The sequence below is a fragment of the Tauraco erythrolophus genome, chromosome 22 (genome assembly GCF_009769465.1).
Source record: "Tauraco erythrolophus isolate bTauEry1 chromosome 22, bTauEry1.pri, whole genome shotgun sequence".
Lineage (NCBI taxonomy): Eukaryota > Metazoa > Chordata > Aves > Musophagiformes > Musophagidae > Tauraco > Tauraco erythrolophus.
The window spans coordinates 5,822,929-5,843,848 of NC_141486.1; the positions used below are offsets into that span (position 1 = coordinate 5,822,929).

The window sequence follows — 20,920 nt, forward strand, 5'->3', positions numbered from 1 at the left end:
CATCCTATCGTGAGCAAACAGCTCGGGGGGATAAGAACAGACAAGCTCAGCCGAAGGCAAAATCGCAGCGAGCGAGCGCAGAGGCAGGGCAGGCAGCAGCGCTGAAGATGCTGAAGACGAGCCTGCCTCTTCCCACTTGGCTTTAAGTCCGTTTCAAGCTGCAAGCCACGCGGGTTCGTTGTCTTTCAGCCAGCTCCTGCCGTCACCTGGAATCCCCCCTCTGCTGCCCTGGCCCAGCGAGGCTTATGGCCATCAACTCAGGACAGAGAAGAGCCTTTGGCCCGTCCGTTGTCATTTACGAACGGCGCAAGCTGGACTTGAGTTGCTACAGCTGGATTTGGAAAAGGCTGAACATCGGCTCGTTACTAGCAGTGGGCTTGAAGTTAGAGCTTCTCAGATGCAGCAGCATCATAGACCGTGGGTGCTTTTAGTTAGGCAGGTTGTGGTGGGGCAAACGTGAGAGAGGAGTCACGGGAGAAGTCAGTCAGACAGGGGAATTACTCTTGGGCATTCCAGCTGCACCAGATGGAGCAACTCCTCTGCCAGGTGTGGGTTGGGAAAGGCTCCTTGTACGGAGCAGTCGGGTGTCAGGCCAGGCTGCCCGAGCAGGAGCTGGTGCACGGCGTGGTTCACGGCCTCCCAGCTCCTCCTCAGCAGCTCCTGGACATCGAGGACAGGGCAACCAGTGCGTGGTGCAGATCAGCTCTGAGATGTGCACCGATTGAGCTTACAGCACCGGCGAGCCCTGGGAGAGCCGCTCCTCGGGCAGGAGTGCTGCCGCTGGGGACCACCGTGTGCTGCTGGAGCCATGCTGAAATGCAGGTCAGCAGGGCAGGGGGGAGCGCAGGAAGGACAATCCCAGTCGGACATTCCTAGAAGCTTGTGGAGTTTCAGACCTGTAGGTGCCAACACTATCCTCTCTGATCCCTTCCCCCTGCTCTCGCCGTGGCCTCCTGGCTGGCAGGCAGACCAGTCCGCCTATCTGAGGAAACTTCTGGAAGGCGAACAGCATCCGTGCCCTAGCAGAGCCGTGCACATCCACTTCCGCTGCGCTCACAGGACTTCCTCAGGGCACGCAGTAAGAAGCCTCCCCCTCTCCTTGACGGAAAGGGTTAAAACCCACTGACTTTCCTTCCCGGGTCTCCTAGCTCTAACCCTGCATCTCCAGCCCCAGCCCTTCCCTGCCCAAGCTGCAGCAATGCAGCTCCCCGGCGCTCCCCCGCCTGCACAGAGCGCAAGGGAAGTTGATCAATTCTGTCTATCACGGTGACAGAAAGATAATTTGCTGCCCTTATCACTCTGTGCTGTCTCAGGCCGGGCATGGGGTTGGTTTCCCCTCCAGCCAAATGGTTATAAATTAACATTGTTCATGAGCTAGTACTTCACCCTGCCTCAGTTCAGGTATGAAAGAGGCATAAGGCATCAGAAAAACAAAACCAAAGCAGCCTATTTCTCTCCTACATCCCATAAATAAATATCGTGACAAGTGGAAAGCCACTACAGAGGACTCTGAAGCTGTAATGTCTGCCACCTCAGAGAAAAACTAGTAAAGTCACCTTTTGTTTCTTTGCACTTCATGTCTCATGCTTCCCAGATCATCCCCGTGGCTGATGCACAGACTGTATCAACGCTAAGAACTGTGTTAAAAGAATCTTAGTTCCCACCACCAAAGCAGAGGCACCCCAGCCTTGCCCCAAAGCAGGCACAACCCCCTCAGAACGCCTCGCTGCCTGCAAATACACACCATCCTACTCAAGGTTCGGCATCCCTCTTTCTCCCGTCATGCAAAAACAAAGTCCCACATGCTGCAGGTGCTCTCTGCTCATTATGGTACCTGGAAATGCAGTCAGGAGAGGTGAAATGAGGACCAAAAGATGGATGCTGTTGTGGTGCACAGCAGGCCGCGCACTGGCAGGGCTTTATTTGGATGGCTAGAAACAAGTGAACGCGGTGGGAAGATGCAGAGACTGTGCAGAGGCAGTTCAAGAGAGGTTTGGGTGGGTTTAGGCTTTTGTTTGGGTTTTTTGTCCAAGGATTTGGATTTACATCCTCTTGTTTTTCCAGGAGTTCACCCACCGTGCAATGTTGAGATGAAAAGCACATTATCCTGGTCCTGGAGTTTATAATCCAGCTCACCCTGCAGGTCAAGAAAAAAAATGAAAAATGGTTTAAATGCCATTTCCAAATACTGGCTGCAAAAGAGAAAATGGCTCATAAAAAGATGGTGAGGGTTAGAGAGAGCAGAAGGGGACAGACTGATGTTTCCACCGTAACAGAAGCAAAGGTGAGAGATCAGACAAGAAGCTGACGTTCACCACTCTCTGGACCAGGGGTTTGACAGAACAGGTGGTTGCCTGAGGCAGGAAAACAGTTAGGGGCTGTTTGTTGTCTGAGCACAGCCGTGGGCAGAAAAGGGAAGATATTTACCAGTCGCCTGTTTAGGTAGAAATCTCCCCAGGGCTGCCTCCACCTGCTAGGGCACCACCTTACTCCAGCAAAAGGGGCCTGCTTGGGGCTGTGACGCTGTCTGGTGCCCACTAAGCTGATACCCCCCATGTAGGGGAGACCTGCTAGCAGCCAGAGGTGCGAAGCCCATTGCCAGAGGCCAGGAATATGGGTGGCTTCGGACACTGGCTGGCTGATGAGACTCAGCAGGTTAGAGAAAGGCTCCAGGCTTCCCAACAGCTACAGTACAATACAGGGAGAGAGATCCCAGCCTGCCCCTTCCCTCTCAAATACGAGATGCTTCGCTTGGGGCAAGAATCAGAAATAGCTTCTCTGAGAGCAACCACAGAACAGGGAGAGCAATATTTTCAACAAAGAAAGTCAAACTGAAGGAGTACAGACCATTAGTTCCCAGTCTGCGTCGTTGATGAGCACCAAAATTCCTGGCCTCCTGCAGAACAGAGAGAAATAATTAGGATACAGGGCTGCTAAAAAGCTTCACAAATAGTTAAGAACAAGGGATGTGATGGCACAGATCACAAGCTGACTGCCTATAAAGCTAAAGAGAAAAAGGAATCCTAGCATGGAGGTGGAAACAGGTACAGTCTGTGCCCTTTCTAGATCAAATAAAGAGAAGGCAGGAGCAATCCCAGAGCTCATTTGAATCAAAACGCACCATTCCTGAGGATGCTCCGAGATGACTACATTTCCGTACGACGTAGAAAAGCCAGGTAATTAAAACCCACGCAGTACAGTCGAGCGCAGAGAGCTCGATATGAAGGTAGGGTAAGCTATTCCGGTGCCCCTACCACAGGCACTAAACACCCGGGATCCACTCCGAGCCCCTGATTACAGGCAAAGGGATTCCCCCTCTTTGATCTTCAGTGTCCTGCAATTGTCTCTCCTGTTACCAGGGGACCTGGCACACGCTTCAGCTCACAAAGATCCGTGACGAATGTTAAACACCCCCAGCGCCACCCCGCAGTCAGGGATGGCTTGCACAGCTCACTCTGCTCCATTTCTCTTGGCTTTTTTCTTTTCCCTCCACGAGGCTGGCCCCATTTTGACAATAAAAATACATTTCCCAGAAGAAATATTTGTTGGCGTTTCTCCGAGTGACTGCTTCAGTCCCAGTGATGTCAGCAGGGAACGGACAGACCTGCTAAAACTCCTGGAATTGAGGATACATGTGCTATGCTGCTCCAGGTGACAATGGAGAGAAAGCACACATGGCCTGCTTCACGTTTCAGTGTTTTAAGATTTGGGGTGACGGCTGCACAAGATGCTCTCCATGGAACAGTGTGAGGTGTAGTGCAGGACATCCCCTCATTAACACTTTAGCAAATCCCGTATTTTCATGGTCATTAACTTGCTTCTTGCAATCAACAGGAAAAACATATCCCGAACCATGGGGATCAATAGAGAAACACAAGGAGGATTCACAACAGCTGTACTTACACAGACTCCCCTTGCATAAATAATTCTGGTCGTTCCTTCAACAGATTCTGTTTGATCCACTGTAGCAGGTTTCTGATATCCCCTGAAAGGAGAAAGTACAGCAGTTTATAAACTAGCTGACAGCTCCTAGCTGGTGCCAGAACAAAGTGATTGTTTATCCACAAAAGAGTAGATGAGGAACATGCAGGATGGATGGGGATAGCTGCAAACCTCCAGTCAAAGAAACCACCTAACAGGATTGTCTCTTACCAGCATCTAACAGGCAGCCCCGCACCAAGGGAGCTCAGGGCTCTGCCTCACACCTCACGGTTTGGCAGAAGAGGTTTCCCACAGAAAACCCATCCCACAAAGCACGAGTGCAGCTCACAATGAAGCGCCAATCCAGCAGGAGACTGTCAATGTTAAGATTTCTTTAACGTCTCATACCCTGTGCGTTCTGTTATCACCTGACAAATTGATGTTTAACTCTCTGTGTGTTCAATTAGGTTTAAGAAGTTCAAAAAGCGAGCCCGAGTACCTGGAAGGACTAAACCATAGACACTATGGGTACCAAAACCAGCACGACCTCTTGGAGACGTGAGTTCTTGGGCACAAATGTGTACACCACCGTGCACCAAACACACATGCAGGCACCAGCCGCAGTATTTTGGACACTGGGAACATCCCTCAGCACCACACCTGCTGCTGCGGCGTGTTCCCCACGCTGTGCTGCTCCCTCCCTCCGCACTTTGTGCTTATAGCTTCTTTATTAAAGCTCAGCCTTTATCTTTCCATTTCAGTAGGTGACAGGAAGGATTTGTCTTCATGTAAAAGGAGGAGGAGACACTGCTGGCGGGTTTTTATAGTATCAATTTTACTTTGTGAGGCAAAAACAATTTCTTTAGTGATAGCATCAGTTAATTTCCTATTGGAGAGGTGAGAAGCGACAGAGGGGGGGAATAATCCGTTGGAGGGTTTAGAGAAGCTGACAAATTGCAATGTGGAGTTCTCCTGCATTTGCCTCTATATTTCACCATTCCACAAACCACTTCATCATTCTGAATCCACAATCAGTTATTCTCCCGGGGCTCCTTTAAACAGCCCTTTGAAAGCCCCGAAAGAGTTTTGTTTGTTTTCAAGGCGCGAGGAAGCTTTCCAGAGGCACAAATCCACCAGTGAGGGCTGGAGCCCTGCTCGCAGCATGAGCGGGGACGGCGGGATGGGTTTCCACGTCTCCCTCACGTGTGGTAAACCTCACTGTAGACACGGGGAACGTTTTGCACATGCTCTCTCCAAGCTAAAACCAAACTCTGCGTATGATTCCCCATGTGTTTGCTTCATGACCAGGAAAAATAAAGGTGCTTATAGTGGCTCAACTCAGTCCATGCCTTATCCCAGGATTTTACAGGATCCTGGATGCTACCTAGAGCAGAGCTGAGGTTCTTCCAAATAACGTCACCCCCATCACTCTTGTCACACCAAGGATGAACAGCCCCGGTGCAGGCAGGTGCACACGAACTAGGAGATGGGGACACGTCCATCTGCAGCAGATGGAGGCCTCTTTTCCCAGGGAAAGGGGGAGGGGGATGCTCTGGGATTCCCTCTGTTCCCCCCCTCTCTGTCTCCCAGGGCATCGGTGCCTCTGGATGGCAGCTTGCACCCCGGCACACCAGTCCCACCACGGGGCTGCCTGGGGCACGACAGGTATTGCTGCCTCTGAGCATGAGATCGCTCTGATCAGGGCGAAAAGAGCTGCTTTTTTGCCTTAAAACTGCCCGGAGAGCGGGATCAGCCTGGGGCTGACCCACGACTCCCTTGTAATGATACATAGTTAAGAGCACAAAATAGACCATTTTCTGCCGTTTTCCTAGCAACGTGCACTGGCAATGACCACGCCGGTCGGTCAGCCGCCCCTTCGCTTTCCAGAAAAATGCTGCTGTAACGTACAGCCCTCAGGATCTCACAGCCAAACGGCTCCTGCTCTCCACCACCAAGAAATGAAAGCTGGAGAAGAAGAAAGATGTAGAGGAGCCTTCAGGAGAAGAAGAGGGGGGGTGCAAAGGGGACATCAGCCCCACCGCAGCAACGCCCGTGAGCTGTTTCATATTTATGCACTTGCAGCAGGGCACACAACAATGAGCTGTGCCATATACCATTCTCCTTGCGTGGAATAAGCAGCCCTTTCCTCTGGGACCTTTCAGGAGAGATCATTTAAACAGAAACACGCAGCACCAGCTGGATAAAAGACAGCCACCGAGAAGCAGTCTGGACGAAGGGGCGAGAGGACTGATTTATTCGAGGCTGCGCTGGTAGACTCCCTCACCCCTACTCCTTCCATAATAATTGTTATTTTCAGCCCCACCTGAGCCTACATTCATTTACCCCTCCCCAGAAGTCATGTACACACATACTGAAGAATTTAGACAGTAGGAAAAAAGTGATATCCCTGTGCATGCCTGCAGCTTCCCCGCTCCAAACAGCAACAAAAATTAAGACCCCTTCTCCGCGGCCAACCTTAAGAGATAATACTTTCAGCTGCTTTCTCAGCATTGAATTTTCTTCCCCAACCTTCATGTCCCTACGTTCTGTACACCAATATTACTAGAACAAATCAATTATAAAGGATGAAAAATGACCGGAGCCACACCAAAACCATCTCCCACAAGTAAGATATTGAAAAGGAACAAGATTACTTCCATTGCAAGTGGTCTGGGGAGAAGCCATCTTGCAGCTCAGTGCCTCGAACAGCAGTCTTGATCAACAGCTCAGCACTCTGTACGTTATCATGATGGAAATAATAAGAGGTAAATTATACCACAACCACTGATCTCTTACAGTTGACATATGTAGCGTTCCTAAGACATTTTCTTTCTGATACTATGCTACAGGTCTAACAGGTTTCCAGCTCCTTGAGCTGAGGATTTGCTAAGCAAACAGCAGGTCCTCTACAAATGATGTATAAGGAGGGAAAAAAATCTCAACCTGGTCAGGCACCACATCCTCTGTCAAGTTAAATGGTCACTGCAACGCAGCAATTTTACACTTGTGTTGGTTCTCGAGCTGGCCTCCATCACAGAACAGCGGCATTTGTTATTTGCAGGAGCACAGCTGTACTGTGTGTGCTGCCATTTGGCTGCAAAAGCAGTCAAGCATTTTGGCCCAGGAGTGAGGTTCAGGTGAGAGGCAAGACAATTCAGCATTTCCCTCCCACATCTCCAACTCAAGTCCAGCTCATCCCATTAATGACACATTTTTATCATTGCTGCATGGTCTCAATGAAATCCTTTTGGTTGCCTACTCCATTTCATTCACAGCAAACAAATATCCACACCAAAAAATCCACTCTAATTGTCGTTAACTGTCCTCATCATTGGCAGCATCGGCTGAGAAGCCAGAGTGAACGGGCCAAGGAAGCCGAAATATTCTCAAACTGCAAAGGAGGGACTGAAGCACATGGTAGGAAATCCCTGTCTCATTTGTACACAGAGACAGCTTCTGTTGCCTGTGCTAACAGTACATCAAACCTCTCCAAATTCTCAGGAAAAATAATCTAAAGTTAATTAAAAAAAGAAAAACCGACAAACATTTGAGAAAACTGCTTAGTTCAAGTGCACAGATGGGACCTCAAATCCACAACACATGCATAAAACAAATCACCCAGCGAAACACACAGCTCAGGAAAACGAAGTGTGTGCTCGCAGTGACACAAAGTCATTGGCTTGTCACGCAAGCGGACAGGATGCAAAAACTGCAGCACGTGTGCACACAAAAACCCAACAGCGTCGGCTCATTTTCAGCCCAGCTGCATCATAAACACTCCTGGTTGTGGCAGACAGAACTGCACAGTCTGCTCAGTCTTCTTGTGTATCCTCCAAGGCCTGATCTTCTGCATTATCCCAACTGTTCCTTGATGAAGAATCTGCTGAGCGTCCTCTGCAAGAGAAATGCAGCTAAGACTCCATTTTAGCTCTGCCTGGAACAAGAGCCTGGGTCCATTTGCACCCTCAAAACCAGGGCTGGAATCCACAGATCTTTCCCAGCTCAATAAAACCTCCTGGGCCTGACAGATTCGTCAGTGATAACTCAGCAAAGGGAACACTCGCTGTGTGCAGAGAGAAACCAGGTGCCTTGAATAAGAAGCACCAAGCTGGGTGTTGTGCTCGAAGGATCTCGCACTGAACTGATAAATGTGCAGAAACGCAGAAGGATTTTGTGCAACTGTCGCACCAGTTGACACGGACGCGCAGGGTCGCGGGCAGACTCACGCACAAACACGCAATGCCCAGACACCTCCACATCCCTGCCTTGAAATCCACAGCACAAAGCAAACCGTGCCTCGAAGGGCACCCATATTCTTGCCTTGGCTGCAGAACTGGCAGCTTATTTCAGGGAAATAGGGGAACCCTATAAAGGCCAAACCATTAAAAACTCCCTTCTGGTCCGTAATAAATAAGATATATGCAGTACTGGTCACTAAGGGGTCAGTGCTGCAAGAGCACAGCGCTTTCCCGGGCCGCCTTGCGGATACCTCCCTGTGGGGTACCATTTCTTTGACCCAGAATAAGATCATTTATCATACTGACCATGGCTGAGCTCCAATTTGCTGAGGTCACTAACTCTGGACGAGCGCCGCTCCACCCACATTCTCAGCCACCGGCCTGTAACCATGACAAAGCCCCTTCCCTGCAGCTCCTCTGCCATTATTCCCCCTGCCTTCATGGAAATGTATGGAAAGACAATTTGTATCCCCTTTCCCTGCTTAAGCAGCTTGTTTTTAAAACAGACTAGCTCCTGATACCTGCCACCCCTCCAGGTGGATGACTTCTCTCTGCTTTTGCATCTGACGGCCCTCCAGGAATCTGCTCTCTAGAAGAGCTTGTTATAAAACCTGACCTAAGGGATCCCTCAGACTCCTCCAGCCTCCCATCTGATATGCAAATCATTCACTGAAGCAGACGATGGTGTGCCATAAACTGCAGAAGAAGACCTGGAATAGCTGATATAAATGGAGTCACAGGCAAATGGGTTCAGTACTATGCAGAGTGAGCAGCAAGGCAAAATTCTGCAGCAAGAGCAAAATCCGTTTTCTCTGACAAGCGCACAAGCCAATCCTGCCACGCACTGGAGTGGGCAGTGATTTACGTACTAGGGAAAAAATTAGGGGTAACTACAGCCAGACATAAGAGAATCCCAATAGTTGCTCTCATCTATTCTTGTCTGCTACAAATGAATGTCAAAGTCTTGGCTTCTGTAATTTTTAATTGTGTTACGACATCTTTTTCTCACTTCTCAGCTAGAAGAGCAATGCTCTTCTCCATTTCCTTGTGCTCCCACAAGGGGAAGGGACCACAGGGGTCCTTCATAGTCCTCCAGTTAGCAGCGAAGACCCAAATCCCAGCCATCACCCAGAAATTCTCAGCCCTGAGGTTTCAATCACAACAACTTGTGAACTGGAGAGGGAGCCGCTTGGGAGCTTCCATGCCCCGGTAGGAGAATACAAGTTCAAGGGATCTCCAATCCCACTCACTAGCCAGCAGCAAGCCTCCGGATCCATCAGCTCCCGTGGTAAAAAAAGCAGCTCCGAGCCGATCCTCAGGGTAAACCTAATCCCTACTCATTTCCAAAGTCAGAGCATCTAATCCCGTAACGCCCAACACTATTGTCACTCCAGGCTTCTAAATAAATGCCAGTGCACCAAACTGTCTCTTTTAATTAGGATCACAGATCACTAGTGCTGGTCCAGGGTCTGGCATCTCATTCAAAATGGTCAAAGGAAGAAACCGAGAGAGCCTCAAAGGCTATCGCACCGGCCATGAAGTGCCAGATTGGGAATCGCAGACACTAAAAATAACGTCTCGTTAACAGGTCCTGTGTTTTTATTCCTCTGCCAGTGCAGAATTATTCTCAACAAAAGACCATCCCGAGCCTTGCCTGCTTTGACTTTAAGATGCTTGAGCGATGTAGACCTACTACCAAACCCCAAGGAGACTGTGCCATGGTCTAATAGTTTTTGCAGTCAGGAATCTTCTGCTAATGCACCAAACTCCCATTTCTTCATCCCTCCCTATCAATCTGTGCTAGATGATATTGCGTCACCCTGGCTATAATCTGTCCTTCCCAGTGATAAAGGAGATATCCCACCTCATCACTTTTCCATCCATTTATCCTGCTTAACCTTGAATGTCGCTGGTTAATTTTTTTTTTTAAAGATCCTCAGAAAGACAATTCAGAGAATGCATTACTAACCACGGGTGTAAAGCTTAGCTGAAACCCATGAAACTGAAATTTCTCTCCTCTCCTATTTTCCTGGCTTCTGGGTTTTGTGTGCATGCACACACACTGAGGGTTAAAAAGGGAAACCGCACCACTATCATAAGAGACTACACGGAGCTGATGTGAGACCCCAGACCACAGAGGAAGGTGGCTGCTGCTGCCAGCATGCAGAGGGATTCCCCAGCAGCCTGGCACTGCCCTGCAGGCAGCCAGCCTGGCCGAGGGAATCCCCTGGGCTGGGCTCTCCCTGGCACTGCCAGCTGGATCAGAAAGTGCCTTGAAGTCAACTCCTTGCCCCCCTCCCAGCCTGGCTGGTGGCTGGTGTCCCCTCTGGCTGCTGGATGAGTCAGTGTCTCAGTAACTGCCATGATTTTATTCCTCTAAACCCAGAAATCGTGCCGAGTCCAGTCCTCGCCTCTCACTTTCAGGCTCAGATCTTCTTTGCTATTATTAGACTTTCATATACGGCAAGCACCATTAAACCGATTCCTGCCCACCCAACCCAGCCACCCCCACGGATACTCCAAGCCCCTCAGTCTTACTTGAAAGGGGAAAAGAAAGGGCCAGTGAGATGATCAGGGTGGAGGAGAGGGGGGGTAAGATTTACAAGTGAATGGAGGTAAGAATGGAGCAGTTTGTGGGATAAAGGGGCTGCAGAGGGAGCTTTACAGATGTGCAGAGGGACGGCGGCTCATTGTTTAATTAAGCAGAAAGTGGCTCTTTTGAAAAGCAATTTTGCACAGGAGCTCTGAGCTCAGCAAACAACTCCTGCGAGTGAGGGCAGGAGGAGAAAGGAACAGCTGGCCCGGAGCCGTGTGAACCGCATGCTAAGCGGTTTAAAGGGCCCGGATCCTCCTCCCCAGCCCTGCTCCGCTGCCACCCTCTCAACAGTGCTGTCAGCACAGCAAATCCCACCAAGAGAAAAGAGGGAGCGGAGCAGGGGGGGCTGGCACTGAAAGGTTATCCTGCTAGGTGTCTGCACTGCAATACAGTGGCTGGGAAGGAGGGTGGAACAGCCAGGCTTTGTTATCCCAGGGATTTGGTCGCACACACGAGCTGGTTTCTCGGTGCCTGGGAAGCTCCTTCCACAATGAGTTGGGATGAGTTGATCCGGTAACGCGGCTCCGTGGCCTCCCAGGAGAGTGCTGGGACTGCTCCCGCGAGGGCGCGCGTTTGCTGGCCCGTTCCCTCCGAAGGATCCGTTCCTTGGGCAGAAGCGCCGCGTGGCCTCGCCGGGACGACGACCCGGCACTGAGCGTGCAGCCGCTGAGCCTCGCACCAGGGCTGCCAGCGTGGCGGGGACTGCTCCATCACGCCGGGCTCCCGGCACTGCGGACACGGCTGCTCACCATGGCTGGAAAGAGCAGCCGGGATCCAGGGCTGGGGCGGTCCGGTCTGAGGTCACCCTGTGTCACCCCCTGAGCCCTCTTTTCCTTGTAATTATAATTCCATATAATTACGTGCCTAAGAGAGCTGCACCAGTAGGGGAATAACCCCAGAGTCGTTTGAGACCTGTGAGTACCATGCACTGTGGTTAAAAAGATTTGACTGCATGAAATTCCATAGAGCGACCGTTTTTTTTCCCCTCATTCTTCTAATAAGTCTCTGCATTATCAAATGTGTTTTTTTCTTTCTTTGGAGCAAGTTTTAAAACGTTAGGAATAATAAACAGGGCAATAAAAGCATTCCACAATATTAATAACTTAACTACAAGGCACTACCTAGCGATAGCACTGGGCATTTACAGACAACTGCCGTGTCTCTCGATTTGACACGTTGTTTTGGCATAGAACCCCAGTCAACTCTGAAGGCATGCCATCCTGTATTTTTTAAGCCACTCTGCCTGTAACACAAGTCTGATCTCTTGAGATTCCCGGGCTCTTTTCCGAGAAGATGAATGCTCCCCACTCCCCAGCAATCCTCCATGCTGTGCAGAACAAGTCTCCTGGAAAGCAAAGCTCTCGAGGAGCAGACCATGCTCTCCTCTACAGGATTTAACATAAGCAGTACTTGGCAAATTATTTTAATTTTCCCTCTAAAAACAATTCTGATTGGCAACAGGCTTTTTCCCCTGGGGTTTTGGTAAAGGGAAACCACAAACAATTACCAAAACACACTGATTAAAAATTTATCCATCCAGACTTGTAAGTGCCAAAACACACAGTGAATTCTTTATTACCCCCAGAATATCCACTGCTGAAACTGGTCACTGCTGCTCCAAAAACACAAGTCCCATCACTGAAATCACAGGAGCAGCTGGAATTCAAAGGCCTGGACCCACGGCTGAGCAGCCTGCAGCACAACCGCCAGAGACTATCCCAATCTCTGGATACAACATCCAGTAGAGAGCACAGCAGAGACGTTTTGTAAACACCCTTCATCAGCATGATGCCACCAAGCTAAACCTGAAATGACTAAGAGGATTAAACAATGCCAGTGACTTCCTATCCTTCCAACAGCATCCATGCAACTTGCATGGCCATAGACAAATCCACCCCTGTGAGTCCCAGCGAAATGGAGGAAGGAGCTCCGGCACCACTTGCAGAGCAGTCATACAATGATCTATTTGATTACTGAAGCACTTGGTTAAATTACCATGGCTTGTTTCAGGAGGAGGCTGCCAAATACATTTTCAGTTTTTAATTTAGGGTTTCTCTCTTTTATGCTCCATTGTCTCTAATAGCCTCTTAGATGCTTGAAAATAAAGTTGATTTCCCTGCCAATTTAATCCTCTCTCCATATGACAAATACCCTTATTCCCCCAGCTGCTTTCTCCCACACACATAGTTTTTATGCAGAATAAGCCAATGGGGCACTAATGCCTTTAGATCCTCTAAAAGCATTATCAACGGGATCATCAAGATAGCCAGCAATTTGGGACAAGATTCTTGTTTAACTTGAGGTCTTCTTTCCGCAACAGCTCCAAAAGATTACACAGTCTTGCACAGAGTGTGGCTTACGGAAATCCGTGCCTATACAGATCTATCACACCTTTTTTAATTCCTGCTCGGCAGCAATTTCAACGTGCAGGCTAAGACACCTCCGCTTTGGAAATACAGAAGTGCTGTGTTACTGACATTAGGCTACAAAAAGCCCGTTGGATAATAAAAATAGGTCCCACCACATGGCTGTACCCCTCGTGGCTTGCTCTTGGCCCATTTGCAGCTTCCTTCCTCCTGCCTTTCCTAATCCCTCCAGGAGCGCATCTCCAGGCACTAGAAAAGGACAGAGAATCAAATCTTCTTGAAAAAGTTAAGAGGATCTGGAACCCACCTACTTTCCACCTAGTGCCTGTTACCAGGAAAAAGGAAATGACCACATCAGAATTTGTTCGAAAAATATTATTATGATTCAGAGAACACCGCCCTCGTCAGCTATGGAGCACAGCTTGGTTTATTCACATAAATATTTGCAGGTATTTCTTCACATAGTTTTCCACCTTCCTTCACTTCTAGGATATCTATAAAAATGCCTAAACAATTAAAATATAGCTGGACTCAATGTCCCAGAGAGAAACAGCTGCTCCACAAAAAGGAGGACAAAGACAAAAATAATCTAGAAGGAAAGAAAGAGTGGGTAAGAGAGGCCAAAATGGCCAAAAATAAGCTTGATGGCTAATGAAACCAGTAAAAATGGGGTTAGAAGTGTAGGTCTTCAAGCAGCGTTCATACCACAGATCTTTCCTCAGCACGTTCAGTGATGGACATAAGCAACAGGGTGCACCGAGCAGAACTGAGCTGTTTTATTTCTCTAGTCATTGCAATTCTGGCTGCACAAGGGCAGTAGGGAACATAGTACAAATATCTTTATTTTCCCAGAGATAGGTGAGTTAAACTTTCTTAATGTGAATGAGGAAAATACATGGCATTAGGAACAACATGAAATTGCAAGAATTTACCAAATTTCTTATTCTTATGTTTCTGATACGATTCGACTGATTCATCACCACTACAACATAATTCTCATCTGGAAATATCCAGATATTGCTGGGTGTCTCCAGCAATCCCTTACTGCCAGACATTAACCCCATGCCTGCCTATCCCATCCCTGTGCTGGGTGTAAACATCACTATAGCAGAAGCCTCACAGTTCAGTGCCTGCTCCTCAGCTGCTGCAATCCACAACCAGCCCAAAAATTGTAACCTCTCTTGTCTCTCAACGCATGGGCAGGGACACCCTCCATTACACCAGGTTGCCCAAAGCCTCATCCAACCTGGCCTTGAACACTCCCAGGGATGGGGCATCCACAGCTTCTCTGGGCAACCAGAGCATTTAAAAAGCAAGGCAGCGTGAAAAGCTGGGAGAAATAATGTGTTGGATGAATCTGGAATGAATCACTGGAGATCATGAGTTTGAACCCTGAGATGGAGCCAGATCTTCAGGGAAAGATTTGTCCTTTAGGACAAATCCAGCTCCTAGTGCAGTCTACAGAAGTCTTCCCAGCAACTTCAAGTGGGAATGGATTAGGCCACATACAACTGCACCACTGACAACCATCAGGCTGTAAGAATCATTTTTTGGTATTATTTCCCCCCTTCCCCTGGCAGAAATAAACGTCTCACGTAATAACCCCTTCTTCTTGAGCATCTGATCATGCTTTGAGCACCACCAATGCGGTGGATATCAGTAGGTATTTTAAATTTACAGAACAGTGAAGAAAATGATGCTCTAGCCTCCCAGTTTATAAACCAACTAAATGAGCGTTTTGGCATTTCTTTATTACCTTCCATTTAAGGATCTTAAGTGCTTTAACAGTGCTGGAACTTAATGCTGATCTCTCTTGTGATACATGAAAGGATCACTACTACTTCACTAGCAACAGGGGAAAGTTAAGCAACATGACTAAACTCACACAGCAAACCAGCATCAGGTCATGTGTCTGGATTCCTAGTTCCTGTCCTTAACCACAAGACAACACACTATTCCAGTGCTCCTGTTACGTTTGAATTGCACCTACTTATGTCTGAGCATCAAAAGCGCTACTGCCAATCTCTAATTACTTCCAGGCACAGCAAGATTTCGGGCCTGAACGTTCACAGCACATAGGTTATGGCATGAGCCATTCACGAGATATTAGTTGTTAACATTCCCTGATGCTTTTTGTATTATTTCGGTTTATAATCCCATTCTTCAATGGATATGAGATGCATAAAGCACTCCTACCTAGCTGAAGAACTCAAAACATACCTGTGGAAAAATTACGTTGCAACTGAAGTATGCACACACGTAAGAACAAACAGGAGAGTTAGTACAGCAGCACTTCTCAGCACTGATATTCCAAACCACAAACTGGAGATCACGATGGTTTATCTCTGGGACACACAAGTCTTTAGCTTAACAGCATCCTATTTTTTATTGTAGAGAATACTATAGGCAGGATACCCAGCATCACATCCAAGCATTTGCTTTGCCATTTTCAACTGCATCGTTAATATAAAACAATTACATATACTTGAAGGTCGAACAAGTAGATAATACACATTTATGTTACATTGCTATATATAACCTGCACATCTATACACTACCCGTATATGCACACACACATACACATATGCCTCTTGGAAACCTCAGAACAGGGAAGAAAGAACAAAGGAGAGAGGAGGTTAGCGGTGGCTTCAAGCATCAAGCAAGACAAATGTAGACTTGATGGAAACGTGCCTACATGAAAGCCTACAGGAAAGCTGGAGAGGGACTTTTTACAAGGGCGGGTAGTGATAAGACAAGGGGCAATGGCTTTAAATTGAAAGAGGGGAGATTTAGATTGGATATAAGAAAGAAATTTTTCACTGTGAGGGTGGTGAGGCACTGGAACAGGTTGCCCAGAAAAGTTGTGGATGCCCCATCCCTGGAAGTGTTCCAGGCCAGGTTGGATGAGGCTTTGGGCAACCTGGTGTAGTGGAGGGTTGGAACTAGATGATCTTTGAGGTCCCTTCCAACCCAAACCATTCTATGATTCTATGCAGAGGCTGTTGTCTATCCAGGAAGGGGAAGGCAAAAGTCTTAAGGAAGGGCTCGACTGACAAGTGCTTAGAGGGCAGGATGGATGCTCAGAATATTTCTGCTTGGTATTTACATCGTCTGCCACATTATCGGATCCATGGCATGTCTGAAAGTGCTTTTAAAATACGTTGATTCTTGTAGTCAACTAATGAAACTGCTGTACAAACCAGCTTCGTTTCACTTGTTGTCATTCTTTCAAGTTATCCAACAGGTTCTGATACTCACAAGGCTCTGGTTGACAAGGCAAAGTCACCTGATGCTTTTTGACACCATCGAACAAGAGTTCTGCACCACCTCTGAAATAAAAACAATGAACCACTGAGATTTTGCTTTATTGACAACAGGAAGACAGTACAAAAGAAGCGTTTTACATTGATGCCACAGCAGAGAAAACAAATGACACAGACTATATTTAGCACAGGATTCTCTTTGTCTTTTTTTTCCCCTCTCGCGAACCACAAGTTCGCAGGGGAAGTTGCCATCTCCTGTCGCCAACACATACAGGAGGCTCCAGAACCCCACGGTGCCAGGCATCATCCCGGCAGAGCAGGGAGATGGCTCCCATCCCAGCACGCCGACAAACCGCCACGCAGCGCCTGGCCTGACGCCTTCCCTCTCCCTGCAGCTATCGGCACTGCTTCCAGCCAAACATCCCAGCCAGCACACCGTCCGACACCGCTCGGCCCCAACACCTTTTAGCCACAAGTCCCAAGGCATTCCACAAAACGTGAAAAATCCTTCTGGAACACACATTCCTCCAGTTTCCACTTGTGAACAGAGAGAGGAAATGACTCACGCGAGGTTACACAGCAAGTCAGCTGCAGAGCCAGCAGCCCTCACGCCCTGGCAACCCTTTCTCAATCTACTCACTGCAGGGCGTTCCCTCTCGGAGCGACTTGACTGGGAGAAGCAAGCAGAGCAGGTGACAATGACGACAATTACAGTAAAAATAAGTAAGTAAATACACAATCCTCTGCCACTGAACCATCTGATTAACATTTCTCTTCTGATATTCAGAACGTAGGGGGGACTAGGCTCAGATAATTAAGTGAAGCAAGCACACGAGATCAAGCGTGAGCAAGACATGCAGGGGCTGGCAAGTACAGGAGCTGGTCCTCACACCTGAAGGAAATGGGATTTAAATTGGGTCCAGCTACCTGATCTCCTTAAGCTCTTAGAAAAAACAATAAATTTTTATAACTGCAATATACAAGCCTGAGAAGCTCCTCACCTACTTCCTTTTTCTGGAAAAGAACAACTGAAAATCTTGAGCTTTAGAAATATAAACCAGTTTTCCTTATGTTGTGAGGCCACAGGCCAAACTCAGTCTTAGATTATAAAACTTTATCATGTGAGAAGGGACATGGGTAAGAAACACGTATGCTGCTTTAAGATACAGGACACAGAAGCAGATAGCATGAGCTCTTGGCTCTAGACTGAACAGGATGGCCAAAGTTTTAGCAATTAGGAAACGCAAAAAAATCAACTCACTTGATACTCAAGTGAGGCAGAAAAATGACCAACCCGTTTTCAAAGGACACATAATTGTGGCAAAATGTTCTTCCAACTTATAGGCAGATTACTTTAGAAAAATTTTCTTATGAAATTACGTCTTGGAAACTTTGATTGGTGCCCTGCATCCCTTGGAAACCCAGACAATAAAGAGAAGTATTTAAAATAAGTAATCCCTACCTAAATATCAACAAAGATACATCCAGATGTTACTAAGTTCCTTTAAATTCAGTATCTAAAAATGGCACATTAGGTTTTCTTGGCTCTGCCATGGAAGAGCACAACAGGACCCTTGTTATGCCCTCGGCAGCGTTACTTATATGCAGCAGCTCTCCTAAAGAGCACTCTGTTGGTGTTCTTCCACCAGCTCACAAAAAATAGTTATCTGGAAATTGAAGCAGCAATTATTAACACGAGTCGAGATTCACGCAGGAGAACAAGCCACAGCAATTACATGAAAAACATTTTTTTATGTAATGAAAACAAGGTCATGCTTTGTTGCAGCGGGAAATGTAGATTGCAAGATAAGGTCCTTCTGTGATGGGCGAGCTGTGGGGAACTCAGCTGTGATTTGTACATAGAGAGCTCATTTATGCATTTCCAAGGGAAGCAAAAATGCATCTCACTCTTCTGGGAAAATCAGGAGAGTTACTGCAGCTGGAAGTGGGAAAGACTGAGGAAAGGATTCTTAAGGAGGAGGGCATTTAAAGGGTTATGGCATTTCTGTGTTTGTGAAAGGGTGGGAAAAAGCAAATAAATAGCAGCCTTTTAGCTTCTGCTAAAAGGAGGCTTTAACAAAATAACACAAGTATTTCCACAAATATGCACAGACTTCCACTGCAAACGCTTAACTTCCCAGCAACAGCGTTAGCAATGCAGACAGCACAGCGAGGAGGGCCTGAAAATGGAAAAGCTGGAGAGCCAGAGCCCGGCTATTCCACCCTGACCGGGAATAACTGAAACACCATGCAGAGCGCGCGTGTAAAAACACACACGAAAACACACACAGACACAGACACGTACAGAGAAAAAAAGCCGGAAAACGAGTGGAAGGTTTTCACAAATAATTTTAATACTGTAAAAAAATAATAATAAAAAAAAAAGCTTAAAAGGGGAGAAAGGAAAGGACTGGCCCAAGACGCTCACACAGACACGCGGCGGGGCCGCGCCGCCGCAGAAGGGCAGCCCGGCCCCGCACCGCGCCACCGGGGCAGCACCAAGGGGCCGGGCCCGGGCCGCAGCGCTGCGGGAAACCGCCCCGGCGGTGCCCGACAGACACCCCGGCCCGTTCCCCGGGGGTGGCTGCACCCGCCCCCCCGGGCCGCCGCCCCACCGCCCTCCGCGGCCCATCAACCGCTCCGCCTCCCCGAGCGGCCCAGCCCAGCCCGGCCCCGCCCTCCGCCCGGGTCCCCGGCCCCCGCTGCGGCCACCAGGCCCCGCCGCCGCCGCCCCGCGCTCACCCGAACTCCACCTGCAGCGACACGGGCGCCGCCATCTTGGCGGCGGCGGACGGGAGGGGAAGGCGCGCGCGGGCCGCGCCGGAAGTGGTACGCCGGCTTCCGGCCGCGCCGCGTTGCCCGGCAACGGCGGGACGAGCGGGGCGCGGCCCGGAGCCCGGCGGCCGCGGCCTGGCGGGGCCTCGGTGGGCTCTATGGACGGGCTGCGGAGCGGTTGGGTTGGCCTGGCGTATGGATCGCCCTCAGCGGGGGCTCCCCAGTGCCGGGCCCACGGCTGGGCGCACGCTGTCTCCAGGGCTGCTGGGGGGGAGAGCGGCTCCTCCAGAGCTGTGTGCCAGGCAGTGTTATTTTAACTTAAAATACCTGTTTCTGCGTTAAATACACGTCTTGACATACGCAGAGCCCTTTCTCACGTATTGAGGAGGCTTCAGCTGCGCAAAGGCAAGGGGCTTCGGCAGACGTTTCCCAGCGGGAAAGCCAACCTGCTGCCTCCCAGTTCATTTGCATTTTTAGTGGGGAAGCAGAAATGGCCAGGCCGGGTGAGACCAACGACTGCTTCTGTCACCACCACGTAAGATGTGCTTCTGCGCGTCCGAGAAGATGGCAGTTCGGCATCCCCTTCTGCTCGGGGCAGCCGCTCCCAGCGGGCACATCCCTGCGGCACCCGGCACCTTCCAGCACTGCGTTAAACAAGGCGGCTCACATCTGTCGCCTGTTTGTTTTCTCATCCCGTCCCCAGAGGCAGAAGCGTGTACACAATCAGGATGCAGCCGTGGTGGTGACAGCTGGGCCGTGCAATGGCGCAGGCTCTTCTCCCCCACAACATGAAGCTGTACTGGGCAGCACTGGTGGAAAAACTGCAGCCCCTTAACCCTCCCTCCACACGGTGCAGGGTTTGGATTTAAAAAATGTATGTACTTGTGCACACATGCACATAGAAACATAATATAAACACATATATGTGGCGCATTGTGTGTAAGGGGCATAAATTTACTCAGACAGATTGCTCTTCGTTTATGCTAACGGGGGTCAGAGCACGCCTAACCCCGAGAGCAGAAGGTGGTGGTGTTTGTAATGGCCTTTTGTTCTCAGAGGAGATCATTCTCTGGGCTGGGCCCCAGGAAAGGCCGGTCCTCAGCGCAGATGAACGCTGCCGTTGCTGCTGGGGTTACGTGATGGCAGAGACGTGAAGCTGTTGACCATGGTCTTCATCCAAAAATTCCAGCTGGATTTTAAATGTCTCTAAATCCCAAGGCTTTTGGGTATCTCAGAGATATGGCCCAGGATGTTGAACCGATTGTATGGGAAACTGGCTGAAGAAAGGAGCCTTAGACAAAAATCTTACTTCTATACACTTCAGAAATGACCGCTGTATCCAGAGGATTTGGTGATCTGGACTCCAGATCAGTGTTTGCAGTTATGTTTTTTTATGAGCTATTCTTCTTGCTTCCAGAAATCATTTATGAGGCCGAATAAGAGGAGAACTGGCTCCTAAAAGAATCTCGATTCCTGAGTTATAGAAATACAACAAAATATTACAGATTTAGTGTTAGTACTTCCCCAGAAAACCAAAAAGAAATTAAAGAGAACAGTAATCATAAACACCAATTTGGCTCATTCAAGCATTCAAAGCTGGTTACTGTTAACAATTGCCCTGGAAATACAGTCAGTGAGCACATGGGATATAGGGGACGTTTTAATGGATGTCATGTGCTTGGGAAGAGGACTGAGTCCTGTCTCTGTGCTGGGTGCTGAAATCAGAACATCACAAATTCTCCGGCATGTTCTTGGGGTTGG

At 48.8% G+C, this 20,920-nt stretch overlaps 1 protein-coding gene across 1 annotated transcript; it reads right to left on the bottom strand.

Moving 5' to 3' along the window:
* Window positions 1–1,884: 1,884 nt before the first annotated feature.
* Window positions 1,885–19,192, bottom strand: URM1 (ubiquitin related modifier 1). The gene is made up of 5 exons (XM_086625155.1): window positions 19,127–19,192; window positions 16,380–16,450; window positions 3,904–3,985; window positions 2,848–2,896; window positions 1,885–2,137 (listed from the first exon to the last, which is right to left on the bottom strand). The coding sequence occupies exons 1-5, from the start codon at window positions 19,159–19,161 to the stop codon at window positions 2,069–2,071; spliced, it is 306 nt and encodes a 101-aa protein (XP_086481281.1). The 5' UTR covers window positions 19,162–19,192; the 3' UTR covers window positions 1,885–2,068.
* Between the last annotated feature and the right edge of the window lie 1,728 nt (window positions 19,193–20,920).